Source organism: Delphinapterus leucas, chromosome 7 (genome assembly GCF_059928025.1).
Source record: "Delphinapterus leucas isolate spDelLeu-1000000601 "Yukka" chromosome 7, BTC_Dleu_Yukka2, whole genome shotgun sequence".
Taxonomy (NCBI): Eukaryota; Metazoa; Chordata; class Mammalia; order Artiodactyla; family Monodontidae; genus Delphinapterus; species Delphinapterus leucas.
This window is the reverse complement of record NC_143135.1, coordinates 78,331,919-78,346,759: the sequence shown is the minus strand read 5'-3', so window position 1 is coordinate 78,346,759 and position 14,841 is coordinate 78,331,919. Positions and strand designations below refer to the sequence as shown.

Here is a 14,841-nt window from a genome sequence, read left to right as displayed (position 1 = left end):
GTCTGGGGAGAATAACTAGCCCAAGACAAAAGACCTATAGATTCTCTGCGTTAGTTGGCTCCCAATGAAGCAACAAGAACACACATTCTCAATCCCTCTCTTGTGAGGCCCCCCCTACAACAAACACCGCCCCTGCATACAGGGCTTCAATCAGCTTTTTATGGTCTCACTCCCAAATAAGATACATTGCCAAAGAGGGCCAGGCATTTGAAGAAAGTCTTTAACTTGAAAGATACAGACCAAGCACACAAACTAAAATAAAATCAACCCACAGTAAGGAGGTACTACGGGAATGGAGGGAAACAATAAAAAAGAATGAATGAATGGCAGAGTTGAGAAAAATATCCCAGAATGTAGAAAAAGACACAGATAAGAACACAAAAGAACAGATAAAGACATTGGAAAATAATGCTACAGATGCTAAACAAATTAATAATGGTTTGAGAAAGAGGAAAGAGGGAATAATCAAAGAAAAAAACATTTCCTCCACCTACAATACATAGGTTTCCAGAACTAAGAGTCCACTTTGTTCCCAGCTCAGCATATTAAAAAATGGCATAATACACATGTACACCAAGGGCAACACAGTCATAAAGAGAAGATACTAAAATCTTCCTTTAAAAAAAACCAGAGGCAGGACTTCCCTGGTGGCACAGTGGTTAAGAATCTGCCTGCCAATGCAGGGGACACAAGTTCGATCCCTGGTCTGGGAAGATGCCACATGCCATGGATCAACTAAGCCCGTGCGCCACAACTATGGAGCCAGTGCTCTAGAGCCCCCGAGCCACAACTACTGAAGCCTGCATGCCTAGAGCCCGTGCTCCACAACAAGAGAAGCCACGGCAATGAGAAGCCGGCGCACCACAACGAAGAGTAGCCCCCGCTCACCACAACTAGAGAAAGCCCGCACACAGCAACAGAGACCCAATGCAGCCAAAAATAATAAATAAATTTATTAAAAAAAACAAACAAACAGAGGCAAGAGATCAAGGAACAAGGGACTTCCCTGGTGGCACAGTGTATAAGACTCTGCACTCCCAATGCAGGGGGACCGGGGTTTGATCCCTCGTCAGGGAACTAGATCCCATGTGCATGCTGCAACTAAGACCTGGTATAACCAAGTAAATAAATAAATTAAATAGAAAAGAAAGAGATCAAGGAACAAACAATATCTCTCAACAGGCAATGAAGCAATGAGTTCAAAATTCTAAGGTTACAGAATTTTCAAGCAAAATTTTGTGCCCAGTCAAATTATTGAAGAATTTTGTATAGTATAACAGACATGCAAGGTTTAGCTGTCATTCACCCTTTTCAAGAAGTGCCTGAAGGATGTGCTCCCAAAAACGTGGAGAGTAAATAAGAAAAAGGAAGAAAAATCTGGGAAACAGAAAATCCAAAATACGAGTGAAATGAAGATACTCTCAGATTTCTTAGTGAAGGAAAATTTCACAGCCAAGAGCTGTGCCACAGGCAGAAAGAATAACCAGAGAACTCAGAGGAGCAGAAGAGCCCCAATGGGAAAAATGGAGTCTGCCAGTTCACCTGATGTGTTTGAATATACTAAGAGTTTGAGGTGAGTTAAGTATGGATACACAGAGGAAAAAAATGTCTTCTAATCAATAAGGGTAGCACAACTATATATTGAAAAAATGCGACGAGGGATAGTATTTGGGAGCTGGCAGAAGAAGTGATATAAGAGAACTGAATGCCTAGCTTTCCTAGTAAGAAGTAAATGGATAAATACCTAAAACTGAAAAAGAAAGAAATAGCAGCAGAAGCATATTATTTACAAACATGCAGATTGGTATCAGAAGAAACCAATTAAAATACTGAAAGAATTTCAATTTGATGAACATAATCAGAGATGGAAGAAGCACGGTGCTTAAGTCGCTTTTTTTGATCCAGAATTATTTGTTTAGCTAAAACATATTCATAACTAACCATGAAGAACTCACTGATAGACTTACCCAATCTTTAGTGTACCGTGCTCTGCCTGAAGCAATTCCAAGTCTTTGGAAGAACACTTCAAAATCATTACCAGATCCTAATTTGCTAATCCTTTTAGGGATAAAATACAGGATTATTTGAGTAACTTCTTCACTGAGTACAGATCAATATTAATTAAACTAATCTCCACTCAATACTATAAATATAATTTTTAGATACACTGTATTGGATATATTTTAGATATAAGCAGCAAAAAAAACCCAAAAAGTGAGGGGGGAATGTCAATTCTGATCACAAAATATCTACTTCCATAAGACTGTTTTAGGGAGAGGTGACCACTGTTCTTTTGGGTTTCTGGATCCAATTCCAACCTGTTTGTGTGTGTGTTGTCGGGGGGGCAGTTCCCCACATCAACAACAAGCGATTCTCCAGGCCATCAGCTGGGTATTCTACAATTCAACTCAATTCTGACATTGTCCACCCAGAGATAGGGTCAGGTCCCACACATTAAGGGCTCAGTCCCAAGAGACTGTCCCCCCCAACACACAACCACCACCAGTGCTTCTGACCAACTGGCTGTAGATGGGAGGCTCCCACGAGCCCCTCCTTGGGTTTGCTAGAGCTGCTCGTAGAGCCCAGAGAAACATATACTTACTAGATCATCAATTTATTATGAAAGGTTATAACTCAAGAACAACCAGATGGAAGAGATGCATAGGGCGAGGTATGGGAAAGGGGTCAGAACTTCGATGCCTTGTCCGGGCTCGCCGGACTCTTCCAGCACCTCCACGTGTTCACCAACCAAGAAGCTCCCCAAACCCAACCCTTTTGGGGTTTTATGAAAGCCTCATTCCATAGTCATGATCAATTAAGTCACTGGACACTGGTGACTGAGTCAACCTCCAGGCTCGCTCCCTTCCTGGGAGGTTGAGGGTCAGACTGAAAGTTCCAACCCTCAAGTCACTTGGTTGGTTCTCCTGGCAGCCAGCCCCCACCTTAAGTGGGGTAATATCACCTCATTAACGTAACAAAAGACACCTTTGTCCCTCTCATCACTTAGAAAATTCCAGGGGTTTAGGAGCTCTGTAAGAGATCAGGAGGACCAAGTATGCATCATTATGAATCATTATGAACCATTATTATGAATCACAATATCACAATTGTATGTTGCTTTTTAAGAAAAAGATTATTGAAGTTGGAAAATATTTTCCTTCACTATCTTTTTTTATTACCTATATTTGTTGTACATGATAAAGTTAAAAGAATCAGAAAATTTTCAGATAACTCAGATTTAATTCCCATCCTTAAAAATTTAAATTTTTATACTGTTATCTTTAATCTTTACTGAGATATTTATTCCTCTTCCTGTGCTTGTGAAGACACAGCTAAACCTGAAATGATACCTATATTCTTCTTAGAACATTATGCAGTTAACAAAACACTTGTTAACTGTATAATGTTCAGAAAAAAGAATATTTATACAGTGATGAGAGGACAGACTTAGGTGCCATGTGTATATATTACCTATTCAAAAGCGAACCATATTTTGATGGCCTACAGATTTAATTTCAAAACACACAGCAATATTTTGTAAGCAGATAGGGTAGGGGGTCGCTGGAGAAAGAGAACTAGGCATGGCTTTCTTGACATAAGACAACTCATTTTTGGCCGAAGCCATTTTGTGGTAAAGACCTGACCACAATGCTTATCCTTGAACAGGTCTCAGTAATTAATGATCTTAAGGCAGCAAGAGAATTTAGGAATAAATGACTTATCAGGCAAGAGCAATAACAATAGCAAAGATAATAAATCAGTTGTAAAGACTCCCAGTTCTGTTACAATGGTAAAGATTAGCCTGAAGAACATTTTTGAGCTGTTTTGCAGAATTTGGATCCCCTTGAGCACTCAACCTCCAGATCAGCTGAAACCTAAGGAATGATGATGTTGACCCTTTCTGAACTCAATCAACTAAAGTTTGGACTCTGTCAAACTTTGCCCCAATTCTATACTGAATTCTCCTCTGCTCAAACCCCCTCATTGAATATGTATGTACCCTTAACTTGAAACTTCCCCCATTTTGCTGTCCAGGGAGACACTGCTTTGGCAAAGATCCCCGGTACTCTCCTTACTTGCTGCAAGTAATACATCCTTCCTTCTACTGCTCTTTGGGTTGGTTGTGCCATTTGGCTGAAATCCACCAGGAGGCAGACCCAGTTTTTGGGTAACAATTTTATTTGTAAATCTAAGCATCACTTTTTCTTTAACAGATATTAGAGAATTTTAAATTAAATTTTTATTATTTGTTGAAAGAAACTACCCTTTTATTTTCAACACAATTCCATACTGAATTTAGTAAAGAGTTTTCTTTGTTTACCTGGGCAAGCCACTGAATTCGGGTGAAGGGCTTTTTTCATTCCAGCTCTCAAAAAGGGATTTGCCTTCAAAACCTTCATCAGGACTTTGGAGCTACACAAGTTAAAAGGAAAAAAAAAAAAGAGAGAGAGAGAGAGAGAGAATACTTATAAATCAGATGTTTTAAAACCTAAACATCTATTAACCAGGGAATGAGTAGCCAAATTATATTCAGGAAAATAAGGAATGCAATTCATACATTAGCAGTCATTAAGAACTACAACAATGAGTTTCTGACAATATGGGAAAATGCTCATGTTATTATATATAATGCACCTATTATAAAAAAAAATACATGGAATGTATAGAAAAGAAAGCTATACCAAATTATTACCAAGCCATTGTATTCAGACGAATAGTCACACTGTAAGATTTTTTTTTTTTTTGGTCTATTTTTCCAAATTAAGGGAGGCTACTCTTAAAAACACATTCATCCTCCTTTTATAAAAAAAAAATGAAAAGAAGCAAGCTGGTTAAGGGAAGGTTTGTTTTTTTTGTTTTTTGTTTTTTTTTAAATATTGCTTTGTGCCAACAAGTTTGTCAAAGTCATTAAATAATACATAACAAAACAAATGCACTAATATCTTATTTAATTAGTTGAGTATTTATTGTAATTGTGTTAAGCACAGGGCTTTCAATACATTTTCAGATTTTACAGATGAGAATTCTAAGGGAGTACAATATGCCCTACTATTGAATGCTAAACTCAGAGCATTAAATGTTATGCCAAAACGTTTAGCACACTAAACTGTAACTAATTCTCACTAAACTGTAACTGAATAATATATGGTATAAAAAGTTTTTATTTTTTATTTAATAAAAGTCCTATGCTCTATTTTTTAACAGTTTCAACTCAAAAGATTTTATAGACTACCTATTCTGTGGAAGACTTTTTGTGGATATCAGCCATACAAAGTTTAATAATACAAATTACACACCATCTACTAGTGGGAACTATAAATGAAAATGTGGAATTCATGTGCTAGGTGCTATAATAGACGGATATGCAAAGGTCTATGGGAACACAGATAAATTTATATAAACTTGGGGAGAGAGAAGTTATGTCAGCATCTTAAGTTATAAAGTATCAATACATAAAGCAACAAAATAATTTTACTCAAGCTTACAAATTTACACAAAACTTTGATACAAGGGACAGCACCACTCCATTTATTTTAAGTAATATGAATTTGAAATAATGTATTTAGAAATATATTACTAAAGTCACAGTTTATCACTAAAATTTGAAATACCGTGAATCACCTTCCCCAAACAAAAATAGAATTTTAAAAATCCACAACTGTCAAGCATCATATAATTGCAAACTTGACCTAGAAAGTAGTGTTTTTGCATTTGTCACAGGGTGCCACCAATCCACCTGGTAAACAAATATAACTGCCAAGCTTCCTTAGCATTGACCTCAAATTACATAAATGGTGGAAATTCTCTGAGACACAATGTTTCAGATATTTAATTTTGTATACACTTCATGGGAATTGTAAAACTGCAGGCACCTGACAGAGATCTTAAGTAACAATATGAATAGATTAGTGCCAAATTAAACTTTTCTATTCCTACTGGAGATGTTAATAAATTAAATTCCATGCTTGGGAAACCAAATCTTAACAATATGTTTAGGACCTATTTAAAATCCCTATCTGAGGGAAATAATTGTCTTTCCTGGTAATTACATTTCAATTGGTAATTCTGTTAAGTAAGCAAGTCTTTTTATCCTTTCCAGTTCAAATCAGGTAATTAGCAGTAACAGCAAAAATCTGCCATGCAAAACATTCCTTATGCCTACCTTTAGGAACAGTGGCTTTATGGGGCAGGAGAATTAAAATGAAGAGTTGCCTATTGGTCCTATAGATATTCAGGCACCACCTCTCCGCCAGATTCAGTATGTTGTGCTGCTGTCAGAATTACGATAACTTTAGCTCAGTGGACTGAAGCCCACAGCAGGAAATCAGGAATTGGGTACATGGTCTTACCCAGTCTCTGTCCCAAGAGTCAGCACCTGGTTTTTTACACATTCTCTTTCTCAATCGGTTAGAAATGTCAACTCTTCCAGAGTCCTAAGTTAATTGGTATCATTATATTAAAGAGTAAAAACCAGTTTTAAAATTGAGGAGTTAAACCGCAGGACCAAGTCCTGGTTCAGCTACTTGAACAAGTTGTGTGACTCTAGTGGCTAATGCTTTTTGGGCTCAGTTTTCTCAGTTTCAAATGGAGATGGTAGATGCAATGCTCTCCATAGACTGCCTCAGATTGGTATGGGAGAAATGGGCAAAAGTTATAAAACAACACAGATGTTTAACATAATAATGCCACCTCAAGAAAACATCATTTGTAGAACTTAAAATTCCATGTAATTATTTTTACCTCCTTTGTTAGGTTGTATACCAAGCTGTACATAAGTGGGGTACAATCAACTCTCAGAGTGTAGTTTCCTGAAAGACAAGAAGATAGTTTGTTTTCTATTTCATTTCTTTATTTTATTCTTCCATTCAAAGACCATTCCTAACTCCTTAGCCAGAATGATCCCTTTATAACCTAAGTCTGGGGAATTCCCTGGTGGTCCAGTGGTTAGGACTATGTGCTTCCACGCACAGGGCATGGGTTTGACCCTTGGTCAGGGAACTAAGATTCCACAACACATGTGGCCAAAAATAAATGAATAAATAAAACCTAAGTCTGATCAAAACTCTCCAACTCATCACTCAATAAAATTCATCCTCACCATGACCCTTGGTGCCACACATGAAACAACCTCAGTTCACCTCTCCACATCTTCACCTACTCCACCCAAGCAAATGTTCTATACAAGAGAGATAATAAAAGTACTCACCTCACAGGAATATTGTGTTAAATAAATGTTTATATTTAAATATTGGTTGGTACTTTGTGTGAGCTAAATTCTGCATATGAATGTCAACATGATGGAAATACCTCAAACTGAGGACAGTAGTTCCTTTGAAGAGAGGGTTATTTGAGAATGGTTTCAGTAGAAGTTCTTTTCTTTGTAAATTTTGCATTTTAACATTAGAAAGTTAATAGATGACTTATTTTAGTACTTGAAAAATGAACAGTTAATACAATTTTAAATATAAAACAAAGTGAGACCAGCTGTATTCCAATCACAGAGTAATGAGTGTGTTATTTGCTCCTGATCCTGAAAATGCTGGGGAGACAATGCAGCATTTTAAACCAGGGAATGATGTAAGCAGCAAAATCAAAGATTAAAAATATGCATTAAAATCAAGTCTTAAAAAAAAAACAAACTAGCAATAGAGAGAACATTATTCTACTTTTGAAGAATATATGTTTGGTATACTTATTCTGTGTGGCAAAGGTGTCTCATCTTCATATGTGTGTTTAAATAAGGGTAATAAAGGAATTCTCTGGTGGTCCAGTGGTTAGGGCTCTGTGTTCTCACTGCGGGGGGCCCGGGGTTCAGTCCCTGGTCGGGGAACTAAGATCCCACAAGCTGTGTGGCACGGCCAGTAAATAAATAAATAAAGCTAATAATAATCCAAGCTAACATTTTTGAACATTTACCCTGTGCAAGGCACAAGTCTGGGAGTTTTGCAAATATTAACTTCTTTTGCCCTTACAAGAGCCTTTGAGATATGTGCTCTTAGTAACTCTGTTGAGAGGTGAGAAAGTAACAGCCTGAGGTCACATAACTATAATAGAAAGTAGCAGTGCTGGGAATAAGGCCAAGCCCTGAGCCACTAACTAAGGAAAGTTAGAGGAAGGAAGAAAAGATAACTGAAACGCACGAACTAACTTAGGGGACAGTGCAGCTCAGATACGTGGACAAAAAAGAAAATGTAAATGCCAATGTGTCTCCATCAATATGCAATGCTCCAACTATTTTTGACATGGCAGATTTACTAATACACTAAAGAAAATATTCTATAAGTCCACCCTTCATTCATTTATTCATTCATTTGTTGCACCCATGCAAACACCATTTATTTAATAAGACATTAAGAATCCAGGAATGAAGAAGCATGATCCTGCCTGTTCCTGGCAGAAAAATATAGTCTAGAAAGGGAGAGGGTTTGTAAAACAAATAATTACTTAATAACAGCAGTGATGAGTGCTACAAAGATGGCTTCCCAGAAAAAAATAACACTCCTGGGGAGACTGTAAGAATAAGAATTAAACAGATGGTGTGTCGAACAGCAATCTCAGTACAGAGAACGGCAGTTGCAACGGCTGAGAAGTTGCATGTGGTCAAGGGACAGAAAGATTCGTGCGGGGCTACAGTATAGTGAGTGAAACTGGACTGTTTCAGCTTCTTGAAAATCGACTTGAGATTGTCCCTTAGTTTGAATCTGTTTATCAAAGCAAATCCATTCTAAAAGGCCTGTCTTCGATGCCTATCTCATTTCCCAAGCCTTTCCTGACGTTGCTATCATTCTCTCTTCTGAACTCCAAGATCAGTCCGATAATATCCTTCTGAGAGTACCTGCATATATTAGAATCCTAGACTAATTTATTTTATCATCTATACTGAGTCTTAAATTCTTGAGTACTAGACTGTTCTTTACTAACCCCTAATTCCTTTGAAATCCTGGAAAGTACACTGCATAGAGAGGTGCTTAGTAAATATTTGCTGAATTGAAGGAAAAAATATTTAAGAAGAAAAAATTCTTGGTGAAAGATGAAATCTGGGAAATCAGCATTTGTTTTCAAAATTTGTATGCATGATATTATGATGACAGTAGTTAAATCATACCTTTTTGCTACCCCATTCTAAAATCATAGAAATCTTTAGTTCCATAACTGACTTATTCATTTAACAGATATTCACTGAATTCCTACCATAGATAAGGTAATCTGCCAGATGAAACAAACAAATCATAGAGTGTTGTTTCGAGAGCCCAAATCAGCACCCTAGAGCTCACAGCTGCCATGAGCATGACAAACCAGCAGCAAATTCCCTCACCCCTTGTTAATGGATTTGCATTCCTAGTTAGTGCATAACTTACAAACTAAACTGCTGTTACTACCAAGACCATATATTTTCCTATGAAACCAATAATATTCACCTTCTATAGAAGAATCAGCATTAATATAGGCCACACCACGCACTTGAAGGAGTCTGGAATTCTCCTATAATAGTAAATAAATAAATAAACAAACAAATAGCCATAACCCCTTTCTAAAAAAACGCACATCTACATTTACTGTATGGAGGTTTCTGAATTAAGTTGGCCCAAGTTCACCCCAAATTTGACATGTAAGATTTTCAAGCATATGTTTGAAAGAATTTCAGTAAAGATCATTGGTAAGAAATAACAAGCAAAACAATTTTAAGACTAAAATTTGAGATGAGACTATCCACATTCATAATACAGTGAGTGGAAAAGGAGTTTATTTCTTTGTTTCTATTGGGTAGTTGGTGTGCGCAGGCTTTCTCTAGTTGCTGTGCGAAGCCTTTCTCTAGTTGCAGCAGGCTGCTCTTCGTTGCGGCAGGGCAGGCTTCAGTAACTGTGGCACGTGGGCGTAGTAGTTGTGGTGCATGGGCTTCGTTGCTCCACGTCATGTGGGATCTTCCTGGACCAGGGATCAGAACCCGTGTTCCTTCCATTGGCAGATGAATTCTTAACCACTGTGCCACCAGGGAAGCCCAGAGGTTGATTTCTTAACCACACTATGGTTTAATCCGTCAAATTAAGTTCTCCTGTGTTATGACACCACCTACTGGTCAAAACTTTAAAACATTTTTCTCAGCTTTAAAACACTGACAAAGTATAGCAGGATTTTGTTGATATAAGTGGATTATGAATCTCCAAAACAAGCAATTTTCTAAGTGTCCTGACTGTAAGAAATAAAGTGAAAAAACATACAGCTCTAGGTGATGAAAATAGGACGAAAGAGGCAAATCACACCCTCAGAATATTTAGGCTCTTCTTGATGCCAGCATAAATCTTTGCCTACAGGAGCACTACTTTTTTTTCTACCCCAGAGAAAATTGAAGTTTACAGGGCTTCTCATAGTTCTTAGATAATAGGAGCCAAGTAAATATTTATAGCATGACTAGAAGTTAATGGAATGTTAATTTTGCATATGTTTACAAGTAACACTTCTATTACACAAAGCCAACAATGCATGCAGGTAAAATTACTTTCCAAGGAGCCTAGTAAATATTCTGTGGTGGGGCATTCCACTTCACTTTTAGCATGATTTAGAGTAGGTCATTACGATATGAGGAAGACAGTACAAGCTCAAGGAATATTTAAATGTAATTAGCTTTAGGAGTTAATTTGAAAAAGTTAAAACATTGTATCTTATTATGATGTCCAGTTTCTAGTGAATTTACTTAGCTACTATCACACTCCCAGACAACGAAGATCAAATTATTTCCACAACTGACATTAAGTGGCTTTAAAAGTTCAAACAGGGCTTCCCTGGTGGCGCAGTGGTTGAGAGTCCGCCTGCCGATGCAAGGGACACGGGTTCGTGCCCCGGTCCAGGAAGATCCCACATGCCGCGGAGCGGCTGGGCCCGTGAGCCATGGCCACTGAGCCTGCGCATCCGGAGCCTGTGCTCCGCAACGGGAGAGGCCACAACAGTGAGAGGCCCGAGTACCGCAAAAAAAAAAAAAAAAAGTTCAAACAAATCTTAGCTCTCAAGTGATGAAAAAAATTTTATCGTTGATTTTTGAACAAGAATATGTTGCTTCAGACTTTCTGGAAAAAAGTTTGAATGTTTTCTGGCTGGATTGACCAGTTATTCTTACATTCTTGTGAATTAAATACTAACTGCTTTATTATTATGAAAATGTATGTTATATCGAATTATCAACTAACCTCTGCCCACTCAGTGGAACCAAGAAGACCAAATTCTTCTGCATCCCAGCTTGCAAACAAAATTGTTCTTCTAGGCCTCCATCCTGAAATATATGTGCATAATTATAAAAGCTGGGAAAATGCATAATATTGCCAAGACATCACCACGCCCAGCAGAGTAACAACAGCAAAAATTCATTGGTTGTTTAGGAAGGGTGAATTATGGTGACAATCTTTACTTAATTTCCTTTTGAAAGATTTTAAAGCTAATCTGTCAATACAAAAGAGCACATCTGTATTGAAAAAGCGGGAAATGCAGACATGGTAAAAATCCTGTGAGATCATAAAATATTCTAATGGTTTATAATAATTGCCTACGCTAGGAAGCCATCTGTGGTCTGCAGCTGCCTAGAGTGAAAGAAGAAAGTGCTGGATGTGGTCTGTGCTCTGAGACAATAGAACTGAGAGAAAATCCTTTACAACTCTTCCATGCTGTGTTGGCATCACACAAACAATTGTTCATTGTCAGCTGGTTGTGTGATTTCACTCCATTCTCTGCCAGAATTAGTCAACAGAAGCTCCGTTCTCAGCACTAGTGTCTGCTGCTGCTGAGAAGTGCAGCATTCATTAGGACGGCCATATGGCGTGGAGTCATAAATACTGATCTTGAAGTTAAAGAAAGATCTTATTTCAAGCCCTGGTTCTTTCACTTACTAGCAGTATGACCAAGGGAATGTTATTCAAACTTGTTAGGCCTCTTGTTTCTTCACCTGTATACCAGGGAGAGCAGAGTAAAGATAACTCTCCTTGATTGTTAGGAGGATTAAATGGAATAATATTTATAAATATAGCACTGAACAAGTGCTCCAGGCATGTAAGTTGTTATTGTTTGAGTACATTTTTCATTTGTGCTGAAGGATATATATCCCTCTAGCTGTTGAGTCCAGAGCTTCATTTTTGTTAAGTATATTAATAGCATTATTCAAATCTCCTATTAATTATTATTCCCCATCATTGCAGTCTTTGGGCATACTTCGTAATTGTCATAGTGATGTTTTGTATTTACCGAGGGAATCTTCTGGCAAAATCATGAAACTTTTTGTAATACTATGAAACACAACCTAATTCACAAACTATGTAAATTCAGGTCTCTGTAGTCCTATTTTCTTAAAAAATAAGATAGCTGTGTGGAAAAAAGAATAGAGCACCTTTACATTTGATTTCAAAGAGTGACATCACTGTTTAGTGGACTGGGAGACAGAAATCTGAATTTTAACCCTAGTTCTCTGATTCTGCCACACACCAGCTACAAAACGTTGGGTCAATTACTTGATTCTGGAAACCTCAGTTAACTTATTTGTAAAATGAAAAGAGAAATAACTAAACATATCCCTCCTCCTATGAGTTCAAAATAGATAACACGTGATAACACTGTTTCTCTGAGAGAGTAGGTACCAGGCAAATGTAACATATTTTTACCACATTCATTGTTGCTAAAAAAAATATATATGGATTACATTTACAGCCCGTAGACACCTTGTTTGCAGGGTCAGTAAACAAAGTAGACCTTCTGTTCTCAGTATGTAATGTTTACTTTAAAAGCTAACCATTTGAACTCAATTTTATTTTTTTTTTCATATGAAGATTCTAAAATGACTGAAGTAAATGTGCTAGTAGTATAATCTTCAATTCTGAGAGAAATCAAAGCTGGGGGTGTGAGAATACAGATATCAAACTTTTGACAGCACCCTATTCAGCAGGAAGACCAGTATTTTTTTGAATTAGCTTTTCATCCCCTCAGTCAGTTGGTGTACTTGACCTGAGGCCTGAGGCTGGAAGATCCCAAGAAGCTCACATTTCTCAGACCAGGACGCTTTGGCTTATGACCTAAATCTGCTGTCTACTCTCCAGTAAAGAAACCCATCTCCATCTTCTTTGTTGCCAGAGAAACCACTAATAGTATAATTCCTTTATTTCAGATTATAATTTAATATATAAATATAGATAATATGAACTTTATTATATAAATAAATGAATTATTAAAAATGAACATATAAAAATGAATAAACAATATCATTAACAACATAAGTAATATAGCTGCTAGTTATTGAAAGCTACTCTCTGCTATTAAGCACTGCTAAGTGCTCTATGCTACTAAGATGATATAATTTGCATGCAACCTCTCTGTTGTGTTTCACACAAACCTCACTTTACCGAGGACCAAACTGAGATTCAGAAAAAATGGTCTTTATACTTTTTGCTTACATTACCTTCTTTTTTCAGCTTTCCAAAACTCCTGACAATTTCCTGAACAACAGCTGCTCCACTCTGAGGGTCAATGCCACCAAATACCCAAGAGTCACGGTGACCTCCAAGAATGACGTATCTGTCTAGAAAGCATCATTGCAAAATCACTTGCCATTCCAGGTCAAGAATAGAGGAAATTGCAAATGACTCAATAGCATCTAAACACAGAGCACTCAGGACTCAAGTTAAGATAGCAAAGGTTCCTGAAGACTTTTGTAAATGTATCACTTTGCTCTGAATTTGATGTATGAAGAAAATATGAATGTGATAAGCAAATGTATACTTCAATTAATTACAGTAATTATAAGTATATAAGTAATGATAAGTGAGTATAAAAGTATCCTTATCCACTTCTTTATATAATTCTGTTACTTCTCTCTTACCTATTTACACTATGCTTCCAGTATTTTCAGAGTAAGAGAACACAGTGGCCAAATAATGATTTCTCCACTTCCTAATCCTTCTACTTAGTTTTTAACGTACAGCTCAAAGATTCTACCTCTCTATGATCTGTTTCTATTTTCTGCAGGGAGAGGGAATTGCACCCCTATCCAGCTTTCTGGGCAGTCTTTTCATATTGATAAAGCATTTACCATGGGGCTTCCCTGGTGGCACAGTGGTTAAGAATCTGCCTGCCAATGCAGGGGACACAGGTCCAAGCCCTGGTCCGGGAAGACCCCACATGCCACAGGGCAACTAAGCCCATGTGCCACAACTACTGAGCCTGTGCTCTAGAGCCCGTGAGCCACAACTGCTGAGCCCAAGTGCCTAGAGCCTGTGCTCCACAACAAGAGAAGCCGCTGCAATGAGAAGCCCGCACACCACAACAAAGGGTAGCCCCCGCTCGCCTCAACTAGAGAAAAGCCTGCGTGCAAAAAAAAGTAAAAGTATTTTTTAAAAAAAGCATTTACCACACTTAAATGTAGGGGTCTTCTTGTCTCTGGTTTGTGTCTTTTTAAAAAATCCCTCCATCCCCAAAGCCTAGCACAGAGCTGGCACAAAATATGTACTCGGTGAGATTCAACAAATAGCCAGTGGTACATTGTTTAGTGCTCATTGGAAGCACATCAATATTCTTTATCCCTGAAAGAAGGTCCTGGCTGCTTGTACAAGAGATATTCAGTTTAATTCTGTCTGTTTGGGTAGGAAATATAACCACATAGTTCCTAAGGAATCAAACATAATAAAGTAAGATTATTTTCAAATGTATCATTGAGCAGGTTATCTGAAATCATATGGAAATCACGTGTCTATATATTCCACCCATTTCAGTGTAAAAAAAAAACCATGTAAAGGATTCGTTAACTTCCGGTTATCTTAATTTTCTAAGAGTGTTACTTATCGTTGTAATGAAGATATTTCTCCAGGTAAA

At 37.5% G+C, this 14,841-nt stretch overlaps 1 protein-coding gene across 1 annotated transcript in view; it reads right to left on the bottom strand.

Annotated features, from left to right (window-relative positions):
• FOLH1 (folate hydrolase 1) overlaps positions 1–14,841 on the bottom strand; it is a 63,821-nt gene that overhangs the window by 6,930 nt on the left and 42,050 nt on the right. The window contains exons 10-15 of the mRNA XM_089915463.1: positions 13,433–13,552; positions 11,184–11,266; positions 9,420–9,483; positions 6,742–6,809; positions 4,322–4,413; positions 1,968–2,058 (exon numbers count right to left, since the gene is read on the bottom strand). Coding sequence (XP_089771589.1) covers positions 1,968–2,058; positions 4,322–4,413; positions 6,742–6,809; positions 9,420–9,483; positions 11,184–11,266; positions 13,433–13,552 — 518 coding nt within the window. The remainder of the gene's footprint in view (positions 1–1,967; positions 2,059–4,321; positions 4,414–6,741; positions 6,810–9,419; positions 9,484–11,183; positions 11,267–13,432; positions 13,553–14,841) is intronic.